This window comes from Podarcis cretensis, assembly GCF_951804945.1.
Source record: "Podarcis cretensis genome assembly, chromosome: 5".
In the NCBI taxonomy this organism is placed as follows: domain Eukaryota; kingdom Metazoa; phylum Chordata; class Lepidosauria; order Squamata; family Lacertidae; genus Podarcis; species Podarcis cretensis.
This window is the reverse complement of record NC_137174.1, coordinates 60,200,273-60,221,434: the sequence shown is the minus strand read 5'-3', so window position 1 is coordinate 60,221,434 and position 21,162 is coordinate 60,200,273. Positions and strand designations below refer to the sequence as shown.

Below are 21,162 nucleotides of genomic sequence, written 5' to 3'. Positions count from 1 at the left end.
GGTCCTCCTGTCCGCTGGGGCATTCCCCTTTCTGGACTCTTCTGACGCTGAGTCCCCTGACTCCTCCCCCTGCCTCCGGCGGGCTTTAGGACCCGGTTCTCAATCCTCGTTCTCTGCTGCCCTGCGCGCCTGTACTTTTGAACTTGGCTCTCGCGCCAACCCAGTGACCTTCCTCCTGACCGTTACACTGCTTCTGTCACTGCTTCCCTCTTCCGGGATGCTAGCTGGACCTGACCTCCCCTCCGTTGCCTGACTCTCCGATGGAGGCGTGGTCAGCCCTGACTCCTCTTCTCTCCCTGCTGGGGGAGACGCTACCCCCAATACCTGGGACTCTTCCCCCCCACTATGCTCAGGTGGGGAAGCTGGTCCTGATCTCCAACTGCTGCTCTGGGAGTCCCCGCTGGCCCCTTGCTTCTGGAGTGTCCCCCTTGGGACCCCCCTTGCCCTGGCCACCGGCGCCCCCTTCTGTGAATCTTCCGATTCGCTGGAGAGGCTCATGGAATCTCTCGGGCCACTGTCATCTTCTCCTACGCTGCCCTCAGATTCTTCCCCTTCGCTCTCCATCTCCCCTCTTCCCTGTGCTTCTGCTCCTGAGCCCCTGACAGCATTGTAAACTCATACTGGAAATCCAGTTGGGAAAGACTAGACTCCACAGTGCCATCTGGTGCCACGGTGTTATATTGCATATACAATGCATATAAAACTCTTTTTCTTTACCAGTCTTTCTGAGTCCCTGGAAAGAGATGCTTGCATGTCCTAGAGAACAGTGGGATGTATTGGTGCAGAGGCACTTGTGTAATCTGTGTCCACGGGAACATTTCCCTTTTATTGACAATGTGCACTCTCCCTCTCTCTCTCTCCTCCTCCTCTCTCTCTCTCTCTCTCTCATTCTAGGACAGTTTCCCAGCAGCTTTGTGGAACCCATGGAAGTTCCTGCTTTGAAACCAGGAGAAAAGCTGTTTGTTTGCACCAGCAATTTTACTTCCCAGGAGCCTGGCAGCCTCAGCTTGCAGAGAGGTACTGGTGGAATCCATCGGGTAGTCAAAGAGGGGCCTGTTCAGCCTGGTCCTTCTCTCCAAGAGCCCCTTTCCTAGTGTCTTCTTCCCCAGAACTCCAGCTACAATGATCCAAGGACTTTTACTGCTGGCAGCTTCATGCTCTGCTGCATTTGCCATGGCTGGGGTTGAGCTCTGAGCACCTAGGATAGCAAGAAAGTGCCCAGAATAGTAGCCATGGCCCACCTTTCCTATCCCTGTGATGCCCATTGTTGGCAAGTGCCGTCTAGATTGCTGTGAGCCCTTGTGGCTTTGGAACCCCTGAGGGGTTCTAAGCAAGGGGGTGCTGTAGGTCACACCTTAGAAATCCCCTGACTTCATATCCTTTATCCCTGCAGGAGACCTAGTGATTCTGGAAGGTTCTGCGTCTTCTCCTTGGCCCCAAGGCCGAAGCTGTTTGGGAGCCAGAGGCTTCTTCCCCTCATCATGCGTGCAAGAACTCTGCCTCTCAGCCTTCGGCCCTCGATCGCCTTACGGCACCACCCTGGAGATGCCACCCTATGCCCTGGGCCAGGCCCGAGCGCTGATGAGCCTCTCAGCCCAGCTGGAGGAGGAGCTAGACTTCCGGGAAGGGGATATGATTACCATTGTGGGGATCCCTGAGCCTGGATGGTTTGAAGGAGAGCTCGGGGGTCGCCAAGGTATCTTCCCTGAGGGATTTGTAGAGCTTTTGGGTCCGCTAAAAGCCAAGGTTGGTCCAGAGGAGCCTGGGACCTCAGAAATCCACAGTGTTAATGGGGTGAAAGGAACATACCCTCAGCCTGAGGAGAAGGCATGGAGTGACGGTGAGGAGTTTCTGGGGCCTTATGGGATCGCTCTCTATCAGTTCCAAGCCCTGGAGTCAGCAGAGCTGGACTTTGAGGTGGGAGACAGGATTCGGATTCTGGAAGTCCTAGAAGATGGTTGGCTGGAGGGGGAGCTTCGAGGGAGACGTGGGATCTTCCCTCACAGGTTTGTGAGGTTGGAGGAGAGCAGTTCTCCAACTAGGGAGAAATGGGAACCTGGGTGTCTGCCAAAGGACATGGACTCTGAGGTGGTCAGCGCCTCCAAAGCAGGTCCTCCTGCCATGTGGGAGGAGCCTGGACAGAGTCCGGCCTGCACTGAGGAGAAGCCTGGACACCTTGCTGTACATGAAGACCATTTGGACTCTGAGCTCAAAGAGAATGAAATGCTCAGCCGCCCAAATGAAGGCTGCCTAGAATCTTTTCCCCCAGATAGGTCAAGCTCTCCCTCTGTGGACCCTATCCAAGCTGTAAATGGAGTTTCCTTCATACCTCAGCCTGCTCTCCAGCCAAAGGGCCAACTCTGTGGTCAGGTGAGTAACGCAGAGTCCAACCAGAGCTCAAGGACCTCATGGAGTCACTCAGAGGCCTGCAAGTCCTTGGAGTGGGACAGAGAGGCTCACAGTCCTTCCCACAAGAACATGCTCTGCGAGGACTTGGCTGCTTACGTGGACATCCAGCGTCGGAAGCCCAAATCCCGCTCTTCCAGCTTCAGTGGGACCCATGAGGGCCTGGACACTTGGCCTGTCTGTCGTGGTGCTCGGGCCGAGCGCCCCCAAGGAGTGCTCCATGGGGAGAGCTGTGGAGACCTCGATTCCAAACTGACAGAGCAGCTGGCTCAGTTTGAGCAGAGCCTGGCAGGCCCCATTAGCCATGGCAGCTGCGGGACCCCCCAGCACGATAGCACCTCCCGGCACTTTTCCATCCTGGATTTCAGCTCTGAGAAGGACATTGTACGTGGTTCAGTGCAGCACACTCCACCGAGGAGGAAGGTGCTGAGGCCACCACCTCCCCGGCCTAGCACCCCAGTTTCTGCCTCACTTCATTCGCCCGCAGGCCACAGCCCCAAAACTACATCTCCCTCTCAGGCTCTGCCAACCTCTGTGAGGCCATCCAGGCCAGCGCCGCTTCCACCTCCCAGCAGCCAGAGGAGGAGCCCAGCTCCTGCCAAGCTGCAGCCAGGCAGCAAAGAGAGACAAGGCAGCAGCGACGAGCCTAGAGGTGCATCTCCGTGCCACTTCCTGCTGAACCGTATCCAGGAACTGGAGCGAGAACTGGATGTTTACAGCAAGACCCGTGCGGAGCTGAGCACAATGCTGGAACAGCCACAGGGTGGGCTTGGGCGAGCGGAGACTTTGGAAAACCTGGAGTTTTGTGACTGCAAAATGTCCAGCCTGCACTTGGAACTGCAAGAGCTGAAAGGTAAGTACAGATCGGTTCTGTATTTATCAGTTCTGACGTGTAGAATGCTATGCAATTCTCTACCAGTAATCCAGTGTGTGAGGACATTACCACTTGAGCTTTGGGGAAGATGCACTTAAAAAAAAAACCTTTTCTCAAATTCTTTGAGTGAATAAAGGATTGGGCAAATTTGCTTGTGGGTGGATAGTGTCATCGTATAGTTTAGCCGCTAGGTGGCACTGGACTTACTGGTAGCTGGGTGGAGTCAGGAGCTTTCATTTTGCTGGTTTTTTCTTGTTGGAGAGAGAGGATAGATTTCTTGCCCAGCTTCCTGGCTTATGTTTCCTCTAAGCCTCCCACAATTGCATGGTTATTGTCCCCCAGGTTTTCTGCCTTTGTTCTTCGTGGTCTCTGGCCAGTCCTGTACTTGGGTTCTGCACCTGCACAGACATTGTTTTGGAACTTTCTGCCACTGGACTAGCATTTTGACAAGCAGTTTGCTCCTAAACTCAGTGCATATGCTCAAGGATGTGTGGCTTCTGTCTTCTCACACAGTTCCTTTTGACCGCTGCAGAGGCAGCATAGTAAGAATGGTCTTTCTCCTTGCTTCAGCTAGACAACAAAAAAAGAAAAGAAATACTTATAGTCATACCTTGGGTTACAGCCGCTTCAGGTTGCGTTTTTTTGGGTTGTGGACCGCCGAAACCTGGAAGTACCAGAACGGGTTACTGCTGGGTTTCGGCAGTCACACATGTGCAGAAGCACTAAACCGTGCTTTGCGCAGAAGCGCTGAATTGCAATCTGCACGTGCGCAGACGCCCAGACGCGGGTTGCAAACGTGCATCCCACATGGATCATGTTCGCAACTCAAGTGTCCACTGTATATATTTTTTTCTTGACTGTTTTTATTTTATATTGTTCCCTCTGTCTTTCCGTTTTTTTTTATGATTGTTATTACATTTATACCTCACTTTTCCTCCAAGAAGCTCAAAGTGGCGTATGTAGTCCTCCCCCTCCATTTTATCCTTGCAACGTTTCTATAAGGTAGGTTAGGCTGCGAGATTGTGACTGGTCCAGTGTCACCCAGTAAGCTTCATGGTCAAGTAGGGACTAGAACCCTGGTCTCCCAGTTCCTAGTCTGGCACTCTAACCACTACAACTCATTCTCCAAAATACCAGTTTTGTCTTTTGCTTCCCTCCATTACTTGGCCACCCACCTCAGGGCACTTCTGCTGCCTTTTCTCAGGGCCTGTAGTCCTGCAGGTATCTCCTTTCCACAGGCCTTACTCCACTTGAATGAGTAAAGTGCCTCACTGACAGACACAGCCTGTGTCAGCTGTTGTGAGGTGAAAGGCAAAACATGCCAGCACCATTGGCGTTTTACAAAATAGAGCCACCAAAATCAAACAGTTTGTCTCAAGGATGCTTCTCTAGGAAGAAGCAGGATGCTGAAGTGGAGTCCTGTGCATTTTCTTGACCTCACTCTGGTCCTGCTGATGGCATTGCTTTTATTCTCTTTTTGTGGGGAGGGGTCAGAGAGAACTGGAAAAACAGGACTGAGTTATATGTGAAAAAATGTGCTGAGGATATCATAGTAGTCTTGGTAAAATATGGGCAGGGATCCAAGGGGAGTGGCTGGTAATTGTGTCTTGTGACCCTTGAAATCCCTCCCCAGATATCTCCCTCCCTCCCTCCCTCCTTTTCTCTAATTAGCAAAAACTGCCAACATGGTTTCAGGTTTTTCTCTGCATTCTTTTGGAATGAAAACTATTGGTTGCTGAGGCTACCAGGTTCCTGCACAAGCTGTTGAAGTCTGCTGGACTAGGTTTTTTGTCCCTTGAGCTTAATATTTCTCATGCAAATTCCTAGATGCTTGCAGTATATTTCTCAAGTTACCGGGACTGAATCTGTGAAATAGTGACTTGACCAGGGGCAAATACTTTTGACCTGAAATGTGAACCCTATTAGAGCCTGGGGCTCTAAAATCATTGGTTTCTCCAGGTTCTCACGGATCAAACAATACAGTCTTGTGATGTATGTGTGGAATCAGAACAGCTTTAAATGTGTGCGTTTTTGTGCATTCTTGAGTGACCCAGGGTGGCTGTATATATATTGATTTTATATATATACAAGTTGGCTGTATATTTATTGATTTTATTTATTTAAGGTATTCATGCACCATTTAATCCTTAGCATTTCTAAGTGGTGTCCATAAAAAAAAACCATACAGAAAATAAAGCAGTAAAACACAGAGCACTACCTTTAAAAACCAAGGATGGCTTTGTTTCTCCCACAAGCAGATTAGAGGTAGCCCAGGTGGGTCCAGCCTGTAGTTCCCCAGTGCCGTGCATATCCCCCTTTTCCTTTGCCCCAGGGAAGCACTCCTGGGGTGTGGCCACTTAAGCCACAGGCTTTCTGTTTCCCTGTGTTAAGGAGCCCTGAGAGGGAGGGAGGGAGGGAGAGAGAGAGAGAGAGGTCACTGGCTGCTGCCTTCAGCACTGGAAAGCAGAGAAGCCGGTTTGGGCAGGGAACTTGTCCAATCCACAGCTCTCATCTGTGGGACTCTGGTTATTCATTACTTGCCAGCAGGTGGGTGAGGCTGTCTGGACTTGCTGCCTATTGGGTACGAAGGTTATGCTGCTTCTCTGTTGCTGGTGTTTAGTCAGCAGAGTCCCAGGGTGAGGTGTGGGGTGAGGTGTGTGGGGGGGTGGATGTCGCCAAGAAACTGAACCCTGGGGAAGGGGGTGGGGGCACGCCAAGAGGAACATGTGCACCTACCCCGAGGCAAGGAGCCTCTGGTTCTCAAGCTGGGAGTATGAGGACTACAATTCCACTGCCAGGAAAGGAGATGGTGCCAGAGGAACTGGCCAGAATGGTGATTGTGACTGGGACAACAAGCGCAGGAGCAGGGAACTGTATGGCACCACCAGGCCAGTGGGCAGAGCCTGTGGTCACTTCAGGAAGGGGGAGATCTGGTACAGAGACCGTGAAATGGCCAGAGTCTGCAGGGACTATGGGGAAGAAGGTGGACAATATACCGACCGGAGGAGGAGAACCAGGAACAAGCTGTACGAGGAGCACGAGGCAGTAGGCAGTGGTCACCTGGAAGAAGCTGGTTACTACACAAACAGTGAGAAAGCCACCCGAGCAGCCTGCAGGAAGCCCTATAGCTGGTATCAAGAAGGCTTTTACGTGGATGCTGGCATCAAAGCTTTGAGGAACGTGGATGCTTGGGGTGCAAACCACTGGAGAGAAAGTGGCAGCGACGATGACTATGGGAAGGGAGATGGTTGGTGCACAGCTGATCAACGCTTGGATGCAGACTTTAAGAAGGTAGGTGAGAGGTGCGTGGAGCACAGCAGAACACATCGGAAATGTCGGGAGGAGGAGGAGGAGGAGAGGCAGTATGTGCTGCATGGAGACCTCCTTCACGATGCCCAGAATTCTGGAAGGACATTTGAGAACAGCACTGTGGATTGTAGAAACATCTCTGCCAGTCCAAAAGACCAAGTGTCCTGGCCGTTAGGATGCGAGCGCAGCAGTGGGGAGTTGGCGCCTGCCTGTGAAGTGGCCAAGCCACGTAACGTGGTGGACGAGGACTCTGGCGCAGCAGAAACTGTGGCTGGCCAGTCTGGAGCACCGGGACTGCAGGTGTGGAGAGGTGGATGTCCAAGGACACGCACAGGGCGGTCAGACTGGAGCCTGGACTGGGAGGGTGAAGCCTGGCAGCGGAACAGCTTGTACCGGCGCACGGCTCCCAGCGCCTTGAGGCACCACGTCAAAGAAAAGCAAGGTAGGTTGGACAGGGAAAGGTGTGGTGGCGATAAGGCTACATGTGCTTGGATTTCCACACCTTTTCCGGTCAGCCAGCCCCATGTGAACAGCAGGGCTTTGGATCACAGCCAGCTGCCTTGTATGGTATCAGGTCATTGGTCCTTCTAGTGCAGTATTGTCCACACTGACCAGCAGTGGCTCTCCAGGGTTGCAGGGAGGGATCTTGCCCATCCCTACCTGGAGATGTCGAGGATTGAACCTGAGATCTGCAGGTGTTCTGTCATTGAGCTACAGCCCTTCCCTGCAGCAGCACTTGAAAAGAAAACACCTGTTATGTCAATCATCTGGGATATTATGAAGGTTAATTGTTGTTTTCTCAGTGTGTGTTAATTGACAGCCTTCTCCTTAGGCTCTCCTTTGTGGCTGTGCCTTGTTTTTCCCCTCTTGGGCTGGGCATTTGCCAGTCAAGTCCCTTATGCCAGGAATGTTTGTGCCGTTTTGTTAGGTTTGCAATGCGCTGTTGCCCTGCCAGGGGCTCCCTGCTATGCTCCCTGCCCAGGCATGAGCCTGGCTTCCTAGATGCTCAGGTTTCAAGCACAGGGTTAGACCCTAGGCAGCTCTTTGAAACCAGCCTTTGCATCTCTGTTATGCTGTTACGTGGTGCAAGAGTTACTGCAAAGCTTGTAAGCTGCTCCTACTAGGGCAATTCAAACATGGCCATACAGCACTGAGAAACCAAGGGACGGATTGTGCCCTTTCCTGGAATTTTGTGGAGTGACACTCGTGCGCAATTCCAGGAAAGTGCAGAATATGTCCGAGTGGGACACTCTTGCTGCAAGAGGTCTTGCTTTAGTGTCCCTTGGTTTCTCAGTGCTGTGGTGGCCGTGTTTACACTTGCCCTAGTAGGAGTGGCTTACAGGCTTTTCAGTAACTCTTGCATATTTGGGCTAGCCATTTCTGGAACATGGAAAGCTGCCTTCTGCTGAATCAGACCATTGGTCCATCCAGCTCAGTATTCTCTACTGACCAGTTGCAGCTCTGTAAGATTTCCGGCATGGATCTCTCCCAGCCTTAGCTGGAGATGTTGTGGATTGAGCCTGGGACTTCCTCCATGCACAAGAGATACTCTACCCCTGAACTACAGCCCTTTCCCATCTTGGTGTGGTTAGTTTGTATTCCTTATGAAAGGTGGCTGAATTGCAGTGGGACACATTTTTCTGTCACTCTGCATCCCAAGCTAGCAGCATCTTACAGCTTCTGTGGAAGTTGCCTCAGGTCAAGCAAGGTTATTGTTTTTTCCTGTGTTCAAAAGCAGCAGGAACCACCCAGTTGCATTCTTCAGCAATTATGCTGAAATGTGGGGTGTATATGGAGTGTTGCAAACGAATGTTGTTGCTATTATAGCACCATTGGTGTGCATAGTGCTTAACTTTAGCAAAAGGAAGGCTCTTTCCCTCTGGGTTTGCACATCCGTCGCCCTCCCCAGCAGACTTCTTTTGGCTTTTAGAGTAGCAAGACAAAACTTGGCACAGTGGAAAACTGGTGGGGCAGGCTTGTTGACTGCTGCTTCTGCTGCTGCTAGTGGGAGCCTCTGCTGCTCAGTGTTCCTGCAGCCTTGTCATCAGCTGGACCCTGGGCTAGAAAAGGGAAAGCAGAATTAGCTGTCATCAGGCAATTGATAATCTGTACTAGTAAACAAGAAATCTGAGCTAAGATATCCCAGTTTTAAAAAAACCGATTTTTGCATGCAGCTGTGTACATATTAAGCAATTTTGCTTATTGGGGCTCATTTATAATGCTTCTGCTAGTCACTGGGGAGTGCTAAATAGCTACAGATAAAAAGTTTATTTTTACCTGGACCTTCAACCTTGTCTTTGCAGGACTTTAGATGTCTGTGGCCTCTTCCAGTGGGTGGGATGTGTTTGTTAGTACTATTTTGTAAAAAGCTTTGAGACAACAACAACAACAACAACAACATATGAAGGACATAGAAGTCCCAGTCACTGACTACTTAAAGTTTTACTTGATGCTCCTTCCCTCTGTTCAGGCACAGGAAAAATTATTTTTAGCAGCCTTAATGTCTAGAAAATGCCTTTCCAAAAAACCTAACTTTAAAGGATGATGGAAGTAATCAGGGTGTTAAATTTGGTGGCCAAACCAAATTCTGTACTTTGCAAAATAAGCACAGACCTTGCTATCCTGGAAAATCTCTAGGGAGTAAAGCCGGTGGCTGTAGCAGGGAAGAGGGAGCTGCAGATGGAGTCCGGTGGCTGGTGCTGAGCTCAGCAGATAAGGAACCCACAGTAAACAGCGTGGAGATTCTATGTATGGTTGGTGGATGCAATAATATGTGGGATTTGTTTGATATGCTGCAGACGCTGTAGAGTAGACCTGTCATATGTACCTTTGGTCCGGGCAGAGCTGGGTACCACTTAACCACATGAACTTTGGCTCCTGACATTCTTCAAGGATGAACAAAAGGTCAGAAAACAGACACACAAGAGAGTCTGCAATACACTAATTAGAGCTGTGCAAATAAGGATGCCGGAAAACTTAAGTCCCTAAGCCAAGCTTAAGGAACTTTTGGCCCTCCAGATGTTGCTGAACTACAACTCCCATCAGGTCCATCTAGCATGGCCAATGACCAGGGATGATGAGAACTGCAGTTCAGCAACATCTGGAGGGTCAAAGATTTCCCCCACTTGTCAAATATCTCTCCCCCCCCCCATCCATTCAACCCTCCCACTGAACAAATATGTAGAAAACAAGACTGCTGAATGTCTGATGTCCAGGCTTGATTAGTGCTGTATGTAAACACGTGGGTTAGATACACTTTGGGGAGCCATAGCTGACTACAGCTTCCTGGTACGTATTTAGCTTCCAAATGTTATGTGTGCTCCCTGAGAGAAACACAGTGGATAAGTGACATAAGTGGCTATTTACATGGCAAGTCTGTCTTGCTGATTAAGTTACATTTGTATAACGCACCTTTCCCTGCTGATCTGAGCAATTGAGGAGACCTGGTCATGTTACAAAGTCCTAATCCGGCTGCAGGGATCATAGTTTAGGTGCCATAGATGATGGTGCTTGGTTGTGAGAACCCCAAGAGTACACTCAAATGCACATCATTTGGACAGTGTGAAGCCTACTCAACACATTTTGTTCAGTCTTGTACAATCTTCTCTCCAGGATTAAGCTCAGTTGCTGCAAGAGCTGGGTGGGCATTTTGCTAATTAGCTGGAATTTATGACCTCACAAGCCCACCTTCCCGTAATTCCCTTCCTGGAGCAGCTTTTCAGCTTTTAAAAAATGGGGAGGCTGGTGAAAGTTAGGAGGGAAATGCAGTTTTAATTGCATAAATATACAAAAGATGCTTTAGCAAAAAATAAAGGCAAATAGCCTCGCTGGAAACATAGGAGGAAGAGGAGCAAGGAAGCAGGTCTCAGGGTGTCATTTCTTCTGCATTTTGAAACATACAAATTCTGACTTGCACTTCCATAGGCAGATAATACAATTCTTCTGTTTTGTTGCATTTCTCAAAATTCAATGATGCAGTCCTCTAATTTTGGATAAAATACATAGTGACGCATGCATTTTAAGGTGGAATGTGTACTAAAATACCTATTTTGTGAGGGAAATGCATTCAGAAATAATGCACATTTTTGTGTGTAAAAATAATCATCATCATCACAGATTGACAGGAAATAGGACAGACTTTTGAATAAATATGTGCTACAGACACAGACAAGAAATAGATGCATCCCTCATTTGGTACAATGCCAATGATTGAATCAGTGTTTGAGTTGCTGATATGTCTGCCTATCAATTGTTTTATGAATGCGGGAGGGACGCCAGCCTGGCTCAGTGGGAGAAAAATCCATGCGAAATCTGTTTTTGGTTTGTTTGTTTTTTAAATGTTACATTTCTGCATGCCTTTAAAAGAGCCAGGAGGAAAGGGCTTGCGTCCTGTCTTGCTTAGAAAGAAGTTCTTCAAAAGGGAATTGGTGGTCTTGCCTGTCAGCAGCCCATCTTCTCCATCTCTGTCTCTGCTTTGACGATCAGTTATCGTCAGAAAGTAGTCAGAAAATTAGCTTCAGGCTCCATGATGACCTCAGCCTTGGCTTCAGGCTACAAAAAGGCAGAGGCCAGCCTCATTGCCAAGATTTGCCATGTCATGCATTTTGTTGAGGGCTCACATACATATGCTGCATGCTTGAGGTATCAGAACCATGGTGGGGCGCACAGAGTGCAAGGGCTGCACTAGTGGAACTGACCTTTCCCCATCTCTCATCTCCCCTGCAGTGTCCCCCCCCAACTCAGCTCTAGAAGGTTGAGGGGCACTGGAGAAGATTTGGGGGCACATTGGGGGAGGAGAGGAAATGTAGCTACTGCTGCACCAGGGCTGGCTCTGCTCTATATACAGCCCTCTATGTTTCATGCTAGGCATATCTCATTGTGAGGAGCACTGCATATCTAGCTAGCCTTCCCCTTAGCTTTTCCCTGCCATGCCACCAGCACGTTCCAGAACCACCAGAGTTATCTTGATTTTCTTTAAGCAAGCAACTTGGTATCTGCAGCCTGAAGTACAGTTCTCGCCCTTCCGATGTTTGCAAAGTGTTTAGGCACTTCTTAGTCATTCATTGCTGGAGGAAAAATGCAGAAATGGTATTGGTTCTCCCCGTGAGCAAATGGGTGCAGCCCTTATCGCTCCTTGCTAGACTAGCTAGTGGAAGTTGGCGGTTTTAATCTTTTCTCAACTAAAGTTTAATCCTTCCTTAGCCGTCTGTCCATCTGGCTCGGCACTGTTTATATTTTTCTGTAACACTTCAGTAGTCCAGCCTGGCTACAAAAGGCCCAAAGAGGTTAATGAATATAATGCTTAAGTATAATGCTAAGTTCTCCCACTTCCTGAAACAATCAGAAATCCAGAGGCAAGGTTACAGGGTTTAGTTTTCTTTGGAGGCTTATGCTGTCAGTGATCTCTTTATATACTAATATACAAGCACAGGTTTTGTAAACAGAGAAGCAGGCTCCTCAAAACAGGCTGCCCAACTACTAATCCCGCATCTGGCTCTAAGAACAAATGTGTGGACCCCTGCAGCTTTCACAGTAGTTTCCACCCAGCTGAACTCCAGCTTTAACTGACTTTGTCTTTCCCATATTCAGACATTGCTTCTCCCACTCTCTGAAGGGTCTCCCCTTCCAAAGTCTGAGGAGAGAGCGTTCCAGTCAACAAGGAACATTCTGTTGTTGAAAGTCCCTGGGGTAGTGAACCTGTGACCCTCCAAATGTTGTTCAACAACAACTATTATTCCTACCTATTGGGTCTGATGAGAGTCTAATAACATCTGGAGGTCCACATGTTCCCTAGCCCTGTTTTAGCTGTCTGGTGATAGACATGTTCACAGTAATCAAGGCAACCAAACTCATACACATAATGGTGCAGGAAGTGCTCAGGGCTTTGGTTAGTGCTCAGTGTTTAGATTAATGTCAGTCGATCCCAGTTGAGAATGTGGACATAGCCTATGAATAAGTTGGGGTGATTCACCCAGATGTTGAAAAACATAGGGGACAATATCAAACCTTGTTGTCATGATACACTATGAGGCATATCAGCAATCTACCAGTTATGCCACCTGGAACTTTTTCCTTGTTTTTTTAATGATTCAACTCTCTATGACATGAATAACTCAGTGAGTTTCAGAGTAGCCATTCTTGGATAAGGTGATTATTTTGTGTCATTTAGCTCCATGAGTTTTTGGATGAAACTGGTTATCTAGAGCAAGCGTGGGCAACCTGTGACCCCCGGCTTAATTTCATGTAAGTGGCAAGAAGAGTGGGTAATGGGGAAAGGGGGTGGGAGAGAGAGAGAGAGAGAGAGAGAGAGAGAGAGAGAGAGAACAGGTGCCCCACCCAGCTTTGGATGTACCCCTACACACTACCAGTATAAAGCCCCTGACAGATGTGTAGCCCAATGCAGCCCATTGACAGGGAAGAGCAAGAGGCTTCCCATCTCTGATGGCTTCTAGATACTGTCCAGTTGACCCATGCAAGGCCTTTTGGTGGTCATTCCCCTTTTGTGGAACCCCCTCCCTAATGCATTTCAAACCTTGCAAAACAGTTAAAAACACCCAAAACATTTTGAATATCTGAAAACATTTAAAACCAATAAAATGCAGTTACTGGTTTTAAGGTTACTAATGTTTGCCACTCAGAGCTCCTTGGGGAGGAAGGGGAAGATACAAATGTAATAAACAACTAAGTCCACATTTGGTTCTGAAATCTCCTTGGACATTTTGGTGGATCTTCTAGGCTTAGAAATAGACAGGGGGAATATACGACTGTTGATTCCTCTCCATCTCTCAGCTGCTTTCAGAGACCACTTACATTGGACTTTGGGGTTGTTTTTAGTTATCTGGCTCATGGGCTGTCTGACAAGATTGGGAACTATAGGCATACTTTGCTGTGGTTCTGTTTCTACTTATCAGGCAGGTCCCAGATGATAGTGTTGAGTGACTGCTGCTCTGCCCAGCAGTACTAATTTTGAGAATTCCAGCCTTTGTGTCCCTCTTGGCTTTGAACATCTACATTAAGCTGCTGGGAGGAGGAGCCAGGAGATTTGGAGCGAACCTGAGGCCTTCCAGGTGTGATTGAACTTCCCATAATCCCCAGTGGTTCGCCATGCTGACTGAGGCTGGGTGTTTGAGGCCAGTGACATCAGCAGGTGAACTTCCTTCCTGAATGTGGATGGGGAGGACTGTCTGACTGGTGCAGGGAAGAAGAGGGAGTGGGTGACAGAACAGAATATTCTGGAAAGGGGTGTGCCTGGCTGTTTGGAACCCTGGAGCATTTTGGAGTGCCTTCTTTCGTTCCAGGTCCCACATGTGCTCTCATGAATTTATTACCCCAGTATCTGAGGCAGGAGGCTCTTGAGTCACAGACCAGGGTGCCAGCTTCAGCTATTTATCAATTGTCTAGTTCTTCTACATGCCTCCCACTGTAAGCTCCTGAGGCTGTTTTTGTTTTTTGCTTTCTCTTCTATTTTGCTCCGCTGCTGCAAGGCAACAAAGCAGCGAAGTCTGAAACAGAAACTTGCTTTCATTTGGAAATGGCGGCAGCTTGTGTGTCACACCAATGGAATGTCCTCTGTCCTCTGGGTCATGGTTTCCATGCGCTGGCCAGATGCCCTGGGAATTACTTTCTGCAGAGGCAGCAGCGGTTACTGTGCTGGGCTGCCACGTTGTTTCTGGGTACTTACGCACCACACAGTCTCCTTGCGCATTCCAGCAGGGGCCACACCTTCTTGGCCTGGATTTCGCAAACAATGCACCTGCTATTGGATGCTTGAAAAAAGGAGGGAGGTGAGTGAGAAGAGGGTGGGCAGGGCAGTCAGTCAGTGGCTGAGGCAGCAACAACAGGGGGCCTCTGAGGAGCCCTGTTTGCGCTCCCCACCCCCAAAGGCAACATGTTCTTGTCTGGGCCAGGAGACCCCATCAGCTTTTTGTTTAGCCAGTGAAATCTTTCCTAGGTTCTTCCGGTAAAAGGGATCTGCTTTGTTTTCTGCTGCCTTGTTTTCTGGCAAGACACCTGTGCCATCAAGGAAATACATTGTGCAATGATGAGCAAAACTGCATCTGTTTATTAAGCATGCACCCTGATTTGCAAGGAGACTAGACGATGTCTGCTCTCCATTCTGATTTGTTCACAGGGAGGTTAGATGATGTTGTATCAAGCAACATCCACGCTTTCCAGCTCATGTTTCTGTCACTTTGCTTATCGCAAGTCTGCTCTTCGGGGGAAGGGGGTTTGTTGCGCAGTATGTGATTGAATCCTGTCCAAAAATAGTGATAGCTCAGAAGCACCCTGTCATACAGCCATCAAAGGCACCAGAGTCAGCCAGATGAAAGGCAACTTGGAGGCGTGCTCTCCCTCTTGAAAATGTGAAATATCTTGGGGCTTGGAAGGAGAAACCCTGCAGTTCTATGTGTGGCATTGACACACGTGCACCCAGGTTATTTCTAGGCACGTATAGTATAAGGCATAGACCCGTAACACAAATTTGTACAAATTTATATGTACCATGAAATTAAGGAAGTGAGTGGCTGGAGTCTCACCATTACTGTGCTCTGCTACACACCCCAGCTACTCTATAAGTTTTTAAGAGTGGGGAGGACAGGAGAGATGCAGCCTGCTGCAAAATGCCTGGGGTTTGGGCTCCCTGAGCCAGCCACTAACCCTGGACAGCTCAGTTGGTTAGAGTGTTGTGCTGATAATGCCAACATTGCAGGTTCAATCCCCATGTGCAACAGCTGCATATTCCTGCATTGCAGGCTCTCAGACTAGAATGGCCCTCAAGATCCCTTCCAACTCTACAATTCTATGATTCTATGTCAATGTCCCTGGGAGAGGATTGTGTCTCTCCACAGATACTGAAAATCTTTCTGAGGACCTTGTGGTGCACAGAGTTATTTTGCCTATCTGTGCCACTCCTCCTACGAGCACCCAGATGTAGAGAACATTTTAGCTATTGCTGGAGAGCTAAAAAAAGGTAAAGGTACCCCTGCCCGTACGGGCCAGTCTTGACAGACTCTGGGGTTGTGCGCCCATCTCACTCAAGAGGCCAGGGGCCAGCGCTGTCCGGAGACACTTCCGGGTCACGTGGCCAGCGTGACATCGCTGCTATGGCGAGCCAGAGCCGCACACGGAAACGCCGTTTACCTTCCCGCTGGTAAGCGGTCCCTATTTATCTACTTGCACCCGGAGGTGCTTTCGAACTGCTAGGTTGGCAGGCGCTGGGACCGAGCAGCGGGAGCGCACCCCGCCGCAGGGATTCGAACCGCCGACCTTTCGATCGGCAAGCCCTAGGCGCTGAGGCTTTAACCCACAGCACCACCTGCGTCCCATGCTGGAGAGCTAGCACTGATCTTATCATGCAGATAGTAACTGTACCAGAGAAGCATGATGGAGGGCTGCAACTCTGGATGGAATTTAGTGCCTCCCAGGCGAAGAGTCCATATATCACGAGGCCTCTGGGACTACAGAACCAAAGAGCAGCCCACTCTGGTCCTATCTATCAGCCCAAGCAAGGGCTGCTGGGTTGTGTGAGCTTGGGAGCCCATGTGTATTATTGCAACCTGTTGTAAGCAACCTTGAAAACTGTTTGATTGAAAGGCAGGGTGCAAATCTTCAGACTTAGTATCTTGACCCCTTATTTTGAAGCTATGGAAACAGGCACAGGAGTGGTGGGAGATGCAAGGTTTGGTGCAGGTAAGCGAGTTGCTGAGCAAGTGAGGAGCAGTCCATGGATGAACAATGCGCTTGTGTAAAGCACACTGTAGCACTGTGATGCCTCAGTGCCTTGCAAATTCTGCCCTTTTGGGATGGCCTTCTTCCAGCCCTTTGTCATACTATTGTGGAATGACGCATTAGCATTTTGGGCTGCCTCACTATGCACAGCAGGCTTATGGTTGAAAGGGCATGCATGTGTGTTCCTCTGCCAAGAACAGTGTTTGTCACACAGGCAGTGGGAGTGGGACTTAAAATGCATGCTGATCAGCTTCCAGCCCAGGGAAAACAACAGCCCAGCCAGTAGCAGAGACACAGAGGTGGGCTCAGCTCATCAAAATTCAGCTCACGCTTACAGAATCGTGAGATCTGGCACCCAGATCGGGGTGGGGTACATCAACCCTGTTCATTGTGCCAGCTGATTATGTGCCCATTGGGGTTGGCTTTATTTGTTTACCAAACTGTTGAGAATAAATGCATGTGTTTTTTTAAGACCAGTTTAAAGGTGGTGGGGGTCAAGATATATACATGGAAGGAGTTAATTGGAGGGAAGAGGGAAAGCTTGTTCTGCTTGATAAAGTTTTCTTCAGCTGCCACAGAGGGAAATACATGCCTTCCGTTGGCATCCCCGCTTACTACTGTATTGTGAATTGCTTGTTTGCCTAACCAAACATTGCACAAGTGCCTCTCTCTCTCTCTCTCTCTCTCTCTCTCTCTCTCTCTGCGCGGCGGCTGGAGCTGATGGGTCACAAAGGAATGCTGCGGGGAGAGAAAGAGTCTGCTGGATGTTTTCCCTTTAAAAAAGAGCAAATGCCTGGGAAATGCCAGGCCTGGGGGTTGCTGGGCCCCAGGAATCAGCCTGTGAATCTGAGCCAGGGGGCTGGCCGGAGTCAAGACAACAGCAGGTGAGATAAAAAACCAGGAGCCGGCTCTGCCCTGCCCGAACTTCCACGAGCTGCGCCAGACTGGATGGGCACCTGTTTTAGGCGCCTCTTCCCAGTTCCGATTCCATTCGCCCTGGGAAGAGGGCTGCTATTGTCGCCTCCCGGGCAGGCAGCCACGCCCTCGTTGTGCCCCAGATTTGGCCGTGATTGCATGCAAGGGCAAAGACGGCAGTGGGTCACGAAGACGCAGGTATGGGCGGCGCTGTTTTCCTGCTGCCGCCGCCAATTTCCCGGCCTCCTCCTCCTGCCGCTCTCCTTTTTTAGCTTTGCCTTGCGGTTCCAGGGGTGCTGAGCTGTGCAAGGACCTGCCTGGCACCTGGTCCCTTGTCTCCCGCGTCCTCTCCTTTCCCTCGGCGCAACAGCTCAGCTGCCTAGCAGACTGGCCTTCTGCTCGCTCTGACCGCAGCAGACTTTGCGCCAAGAACCAGCCGGGGGGGGGGGGACTTTACGAGCGCAGTCCGTAGCGGGGTAGCCAGACTGGGGAGGCGCCTTTGCAAAAAGGAAGGAGGGTCCTCCTCCACTCCGGATTCCCAGCGCCGGGCTTTGGCTCTGCTCGACCCCGGGTGGCCGCTCCTTCCCTTAAGACCATTGAGATGCTAATACCCGAAGGGCCGGGGGCTTTGCTGGCCGGGGTCAGCTTCGTCCGCCTACCCTGCCGGTTGCGTACGTGATGGGCCCCCATCTGGAGCCGCAGCAGCAGCAGGTGGGGCCGGGGATGACTTCTGAGCTCGGCTTGGTGAGGAATTTGGGGAGGGAGTGGCGGGCAGGGGTCGGAGATGGGTTACGGTTGGGGATCCCCCTATCGATCCCTCCCCAGCTGCTGCTCTTATCCTGCGCGGTGCTGGATCGGAACCGATCCTCTTTCTCCAGCACCTGCCTGGACGGCTCTTACCCAGAGCCACGCCCCCTCTTCTCCCCTCTCTCCTGCCGCCGCGGGGAGGGAAGTCGCAGCCTTAGCCCCACGGACGCGGCGTGGAATGCTGCCTCTCGAGTTCGCCGCGAGTCCGCAGCCGCCGGCAAGAGCTTGAGCTTGAGCCGCGCATTGCACGGTTTCCACTCTGCATAACTCCCCCCTGTTGTTTCCTGATCGACGCCTATGGCCTTCCCGGTCGCTTTGTGTCCCTGCCAAAGTGGGCACTAGCTGTCGAAAGTTCACTCGGCAGTGCTTTTGTGTACAGAACTCCCGTTGTTGTTGTTGTTGTTGTTCTACTGCAATTACGGACTTCATTGCTGTTGTGGAATGAAAGGATTTCTCCAACTCCTCCTTAACTTGCACTTTTCCTAACCCTTCCCCATCGCGTGGTTCTAAGAGTGGCTAGTAGCTTCCCCCTCCCCTTCCAGTGGACGTGGGTGCCTTTGTTTAAAAATCAGGCAAGGCACGCCAAGTGATTTGGGGGCTGGGGATGTCTTCTAGCTTAGCAGATGGTTGCAAAAAAAAAGATAGGATCTGGCGTTACCCATTCTCTCAAGTCTCCTAGACGACAGTGGTGTGTTGAGTCTTGCAGTAGTAAATACAATTTTAGTTTTACTGGATCAAACTGATGGATGACCCATCCAGCTCCATTTCCTGTCCTCTCGCAGCGGCACATAATGATCCACTTGCTTCAAGGAGCTTTGTATGTTTTCCTCTTGTGCTATTGCAGTAGGATGCTATGCTTGTCTGTTCAGAAGCAAGCCCCCTGGAGTTCCCTGGGACTTACAGGTGAGCGTGTATAAAACGGCAGCCTTAAAGTACCTGATTCCGGTCCATAGGCATGTGAAAGAATCAGGAACATTCTTTCCCCTAATAAGTCATGACTCCTATAGCAACCTTTTTCAGGGCCGGTCCACCATCCCTCAGACCTTGTGGGGGGTCGGGCTATATTTTTTTTGGGGGGGGGGTGAATGAATTGCTATGCCCTACAAATAACCCAGAGATGCATTTTAAATAAAAGGACATATTCTACTCATGTAAAAACATGCTGATTCTGTCAGGCCGGATTGAGAAGGCAATTGGGCCACATCCGGCCCCCGGGGCCTTAGTTTGCCTACCCCTGCCCTATAGCGTAAAGTGACAGGTGAACAACTCTGCCTGTGAATATGTGGTGAGCATTTGCTCTAATTATTATAGCTCTCAATGTTTTGAAATTTTTGTTAGCTTGCTTGGATCCTTTACAAACTCATTTTTGTCTGTTGCTACTGTTGGTGATTGTGCCTTCTGGTGGCAGACAGTTCCATAGGTCAGCTGCATCTGAGAGATACCATGTACTAATTTAATTTATAACTGGTGTATTGTATCATTCTAGAATGATATAAAGAAATGAATAAGCTCCTTAGTATATTTTCTTTTTCCAGTCTTCCTATGCCGATGCAGTGCTTAAGTGGAAAGGCTTAAAATGAACTTTGTATTCTTCAGAATGAAACCTTATTCTTTTACAGTGCAATCCTAAACATGTGTACTCAAAAGTAAGTCCTACTGAGTTCATTGAGGCATATATATTGCAAGCTAAGTGGGTATAAGATTGCAGCCTTAATCCTCCTTTTTGAGCCTGAGGGTTCAAACCTATGTGTTCTTCCTTGAGAGCAGTGCCTGTTGAACTATGTGTACCTCGCTTCTGAATAAAAGGATTGGGTTGTGAGGAGTTCTGATCTTTTTCTCACACCTTTTTTTGTATGACATACATTGCAAACTCCTGCCTATTGCTCTTATACTAGTTTGTTTACAACTGTTGTAGCATGGGGTGACTGAAATGTTGTATGAGGGTGGGGCACGTATTGTTTTTAAAACCTTTTTCAAATTACCTCAAATGTTGGGAACAAAATAAGCGCTCTCTCTCTCTCTCACACACACAAACATATATGTATGTGTGTATATAGGTATACACATATACACACACACACACACCATGTCAGTCCATTGGCCCATCAATCTGGCAACAGCCTTGTAGGGCTTCAGATGGGATCTCTCTCACCCTTCTTGGAAATGCTACAGATTGAACCTGGACCTATTGCATGCAAAGTCTGTGGTCTGCCACTGAACCACAAACCCTCCCTCAGATGTTTTACTTGCCTTGTGGTGGCTGCAGTGCATTGGATTGGGGGGAAAAAATCTTAGCTGAGCAGCCCACAATTGTTGCACAATCTTCTTAAGTAATACAATTAACCCAGTGAGAAATATGTAGGGCATAAAAAGGTAAAAGGTAAAGGTACCCCTGCCCGTACGGGCCAGTCTTGCCAGACTCTAGGGTTGTGCGCTCATCTCACTCTATAGGCCGGGAGCCAGCGCTGTCCGCAGACACTTCCGGGTCACGTGGCCAGCGTGACAAGCTGCATCTGGCAAGCCAGCGCAGCACACGGAACACCGTTTACCTTCCCGCTGGTAAGCGGTCCCTATTTATCTACTTGCACCCGGAGGTGCTTTCGAACTGCTAGGTTGGCAGGCGCTGGGACCGAACGACGGGAGCGCACCCCGCCGCGGGGATTCGAACCACCGACCATGCGATCGGCAAGTCCTAGGCGCTGAGGTTTTACCCAGAGCGCCACCCGCGTCCCTCATAGGGCATAAAGCATGCGTTAAAAATGTGTTGGTTAGGCAGCCTCTCTTCTGACTGGCTCCGTCATGACATGCCTCTATTGGAGGACATAATAATAATAATAATAATAATAATAATAATAATAATAATAATTTATTTATACCCCGCCCTCCCCGGCTAGAGCCTTTCACAGATATTGTGTCCCTGACTTGTGGGATGTGTGGCCATGCAGCCGTGGTGTAGTCATTCAACTTGTACCTTCCACAGATATTGTGTCCCTGACTTGTGGGATGTGTGGCCATGCAGCTGTGGTCAACTTGATAACCTCTTTGTCTAACCTAGAGTGTAGCCAGTGTGGTATAGTGGTTAGGATGTTAGACCAGGACCTTGGGACACTGGGTGACTTTGG

At 49.5% G+C, this 21,162-nt stretch overlaps 1 protein-coding gene across 2 annotated transcripts in view; it reads left to right on the top strand.

Annotated features, from left to right (window-relative positions):
* The window catches only part of DNMBP (dynamin binding protein), a 50,116-nt gene that overhangs the window by 18,212 nt on the left and 10,742 nt on the right, over positions 1–21,162 (top strand). The window contains exons 3-4 of one of the 2 annotated variants that reach the window (XM_079977240.1): positions 895–1,017; positions 1,394–3,259. In XM_079977240.1, the coding sequence (XP_079833366.1) occupies positions 895–1,017; positions 1,394–3,259 (1,989 nt within the window). Of the gene's footprint in view, positions 1–894; positions 1,018–1,393; positions 3,260–5,957; positions 7,032–21,162 lie in introns of those variants that run through there. The other variant, XM_079977241.1, reaches the window with a different exon arrangement.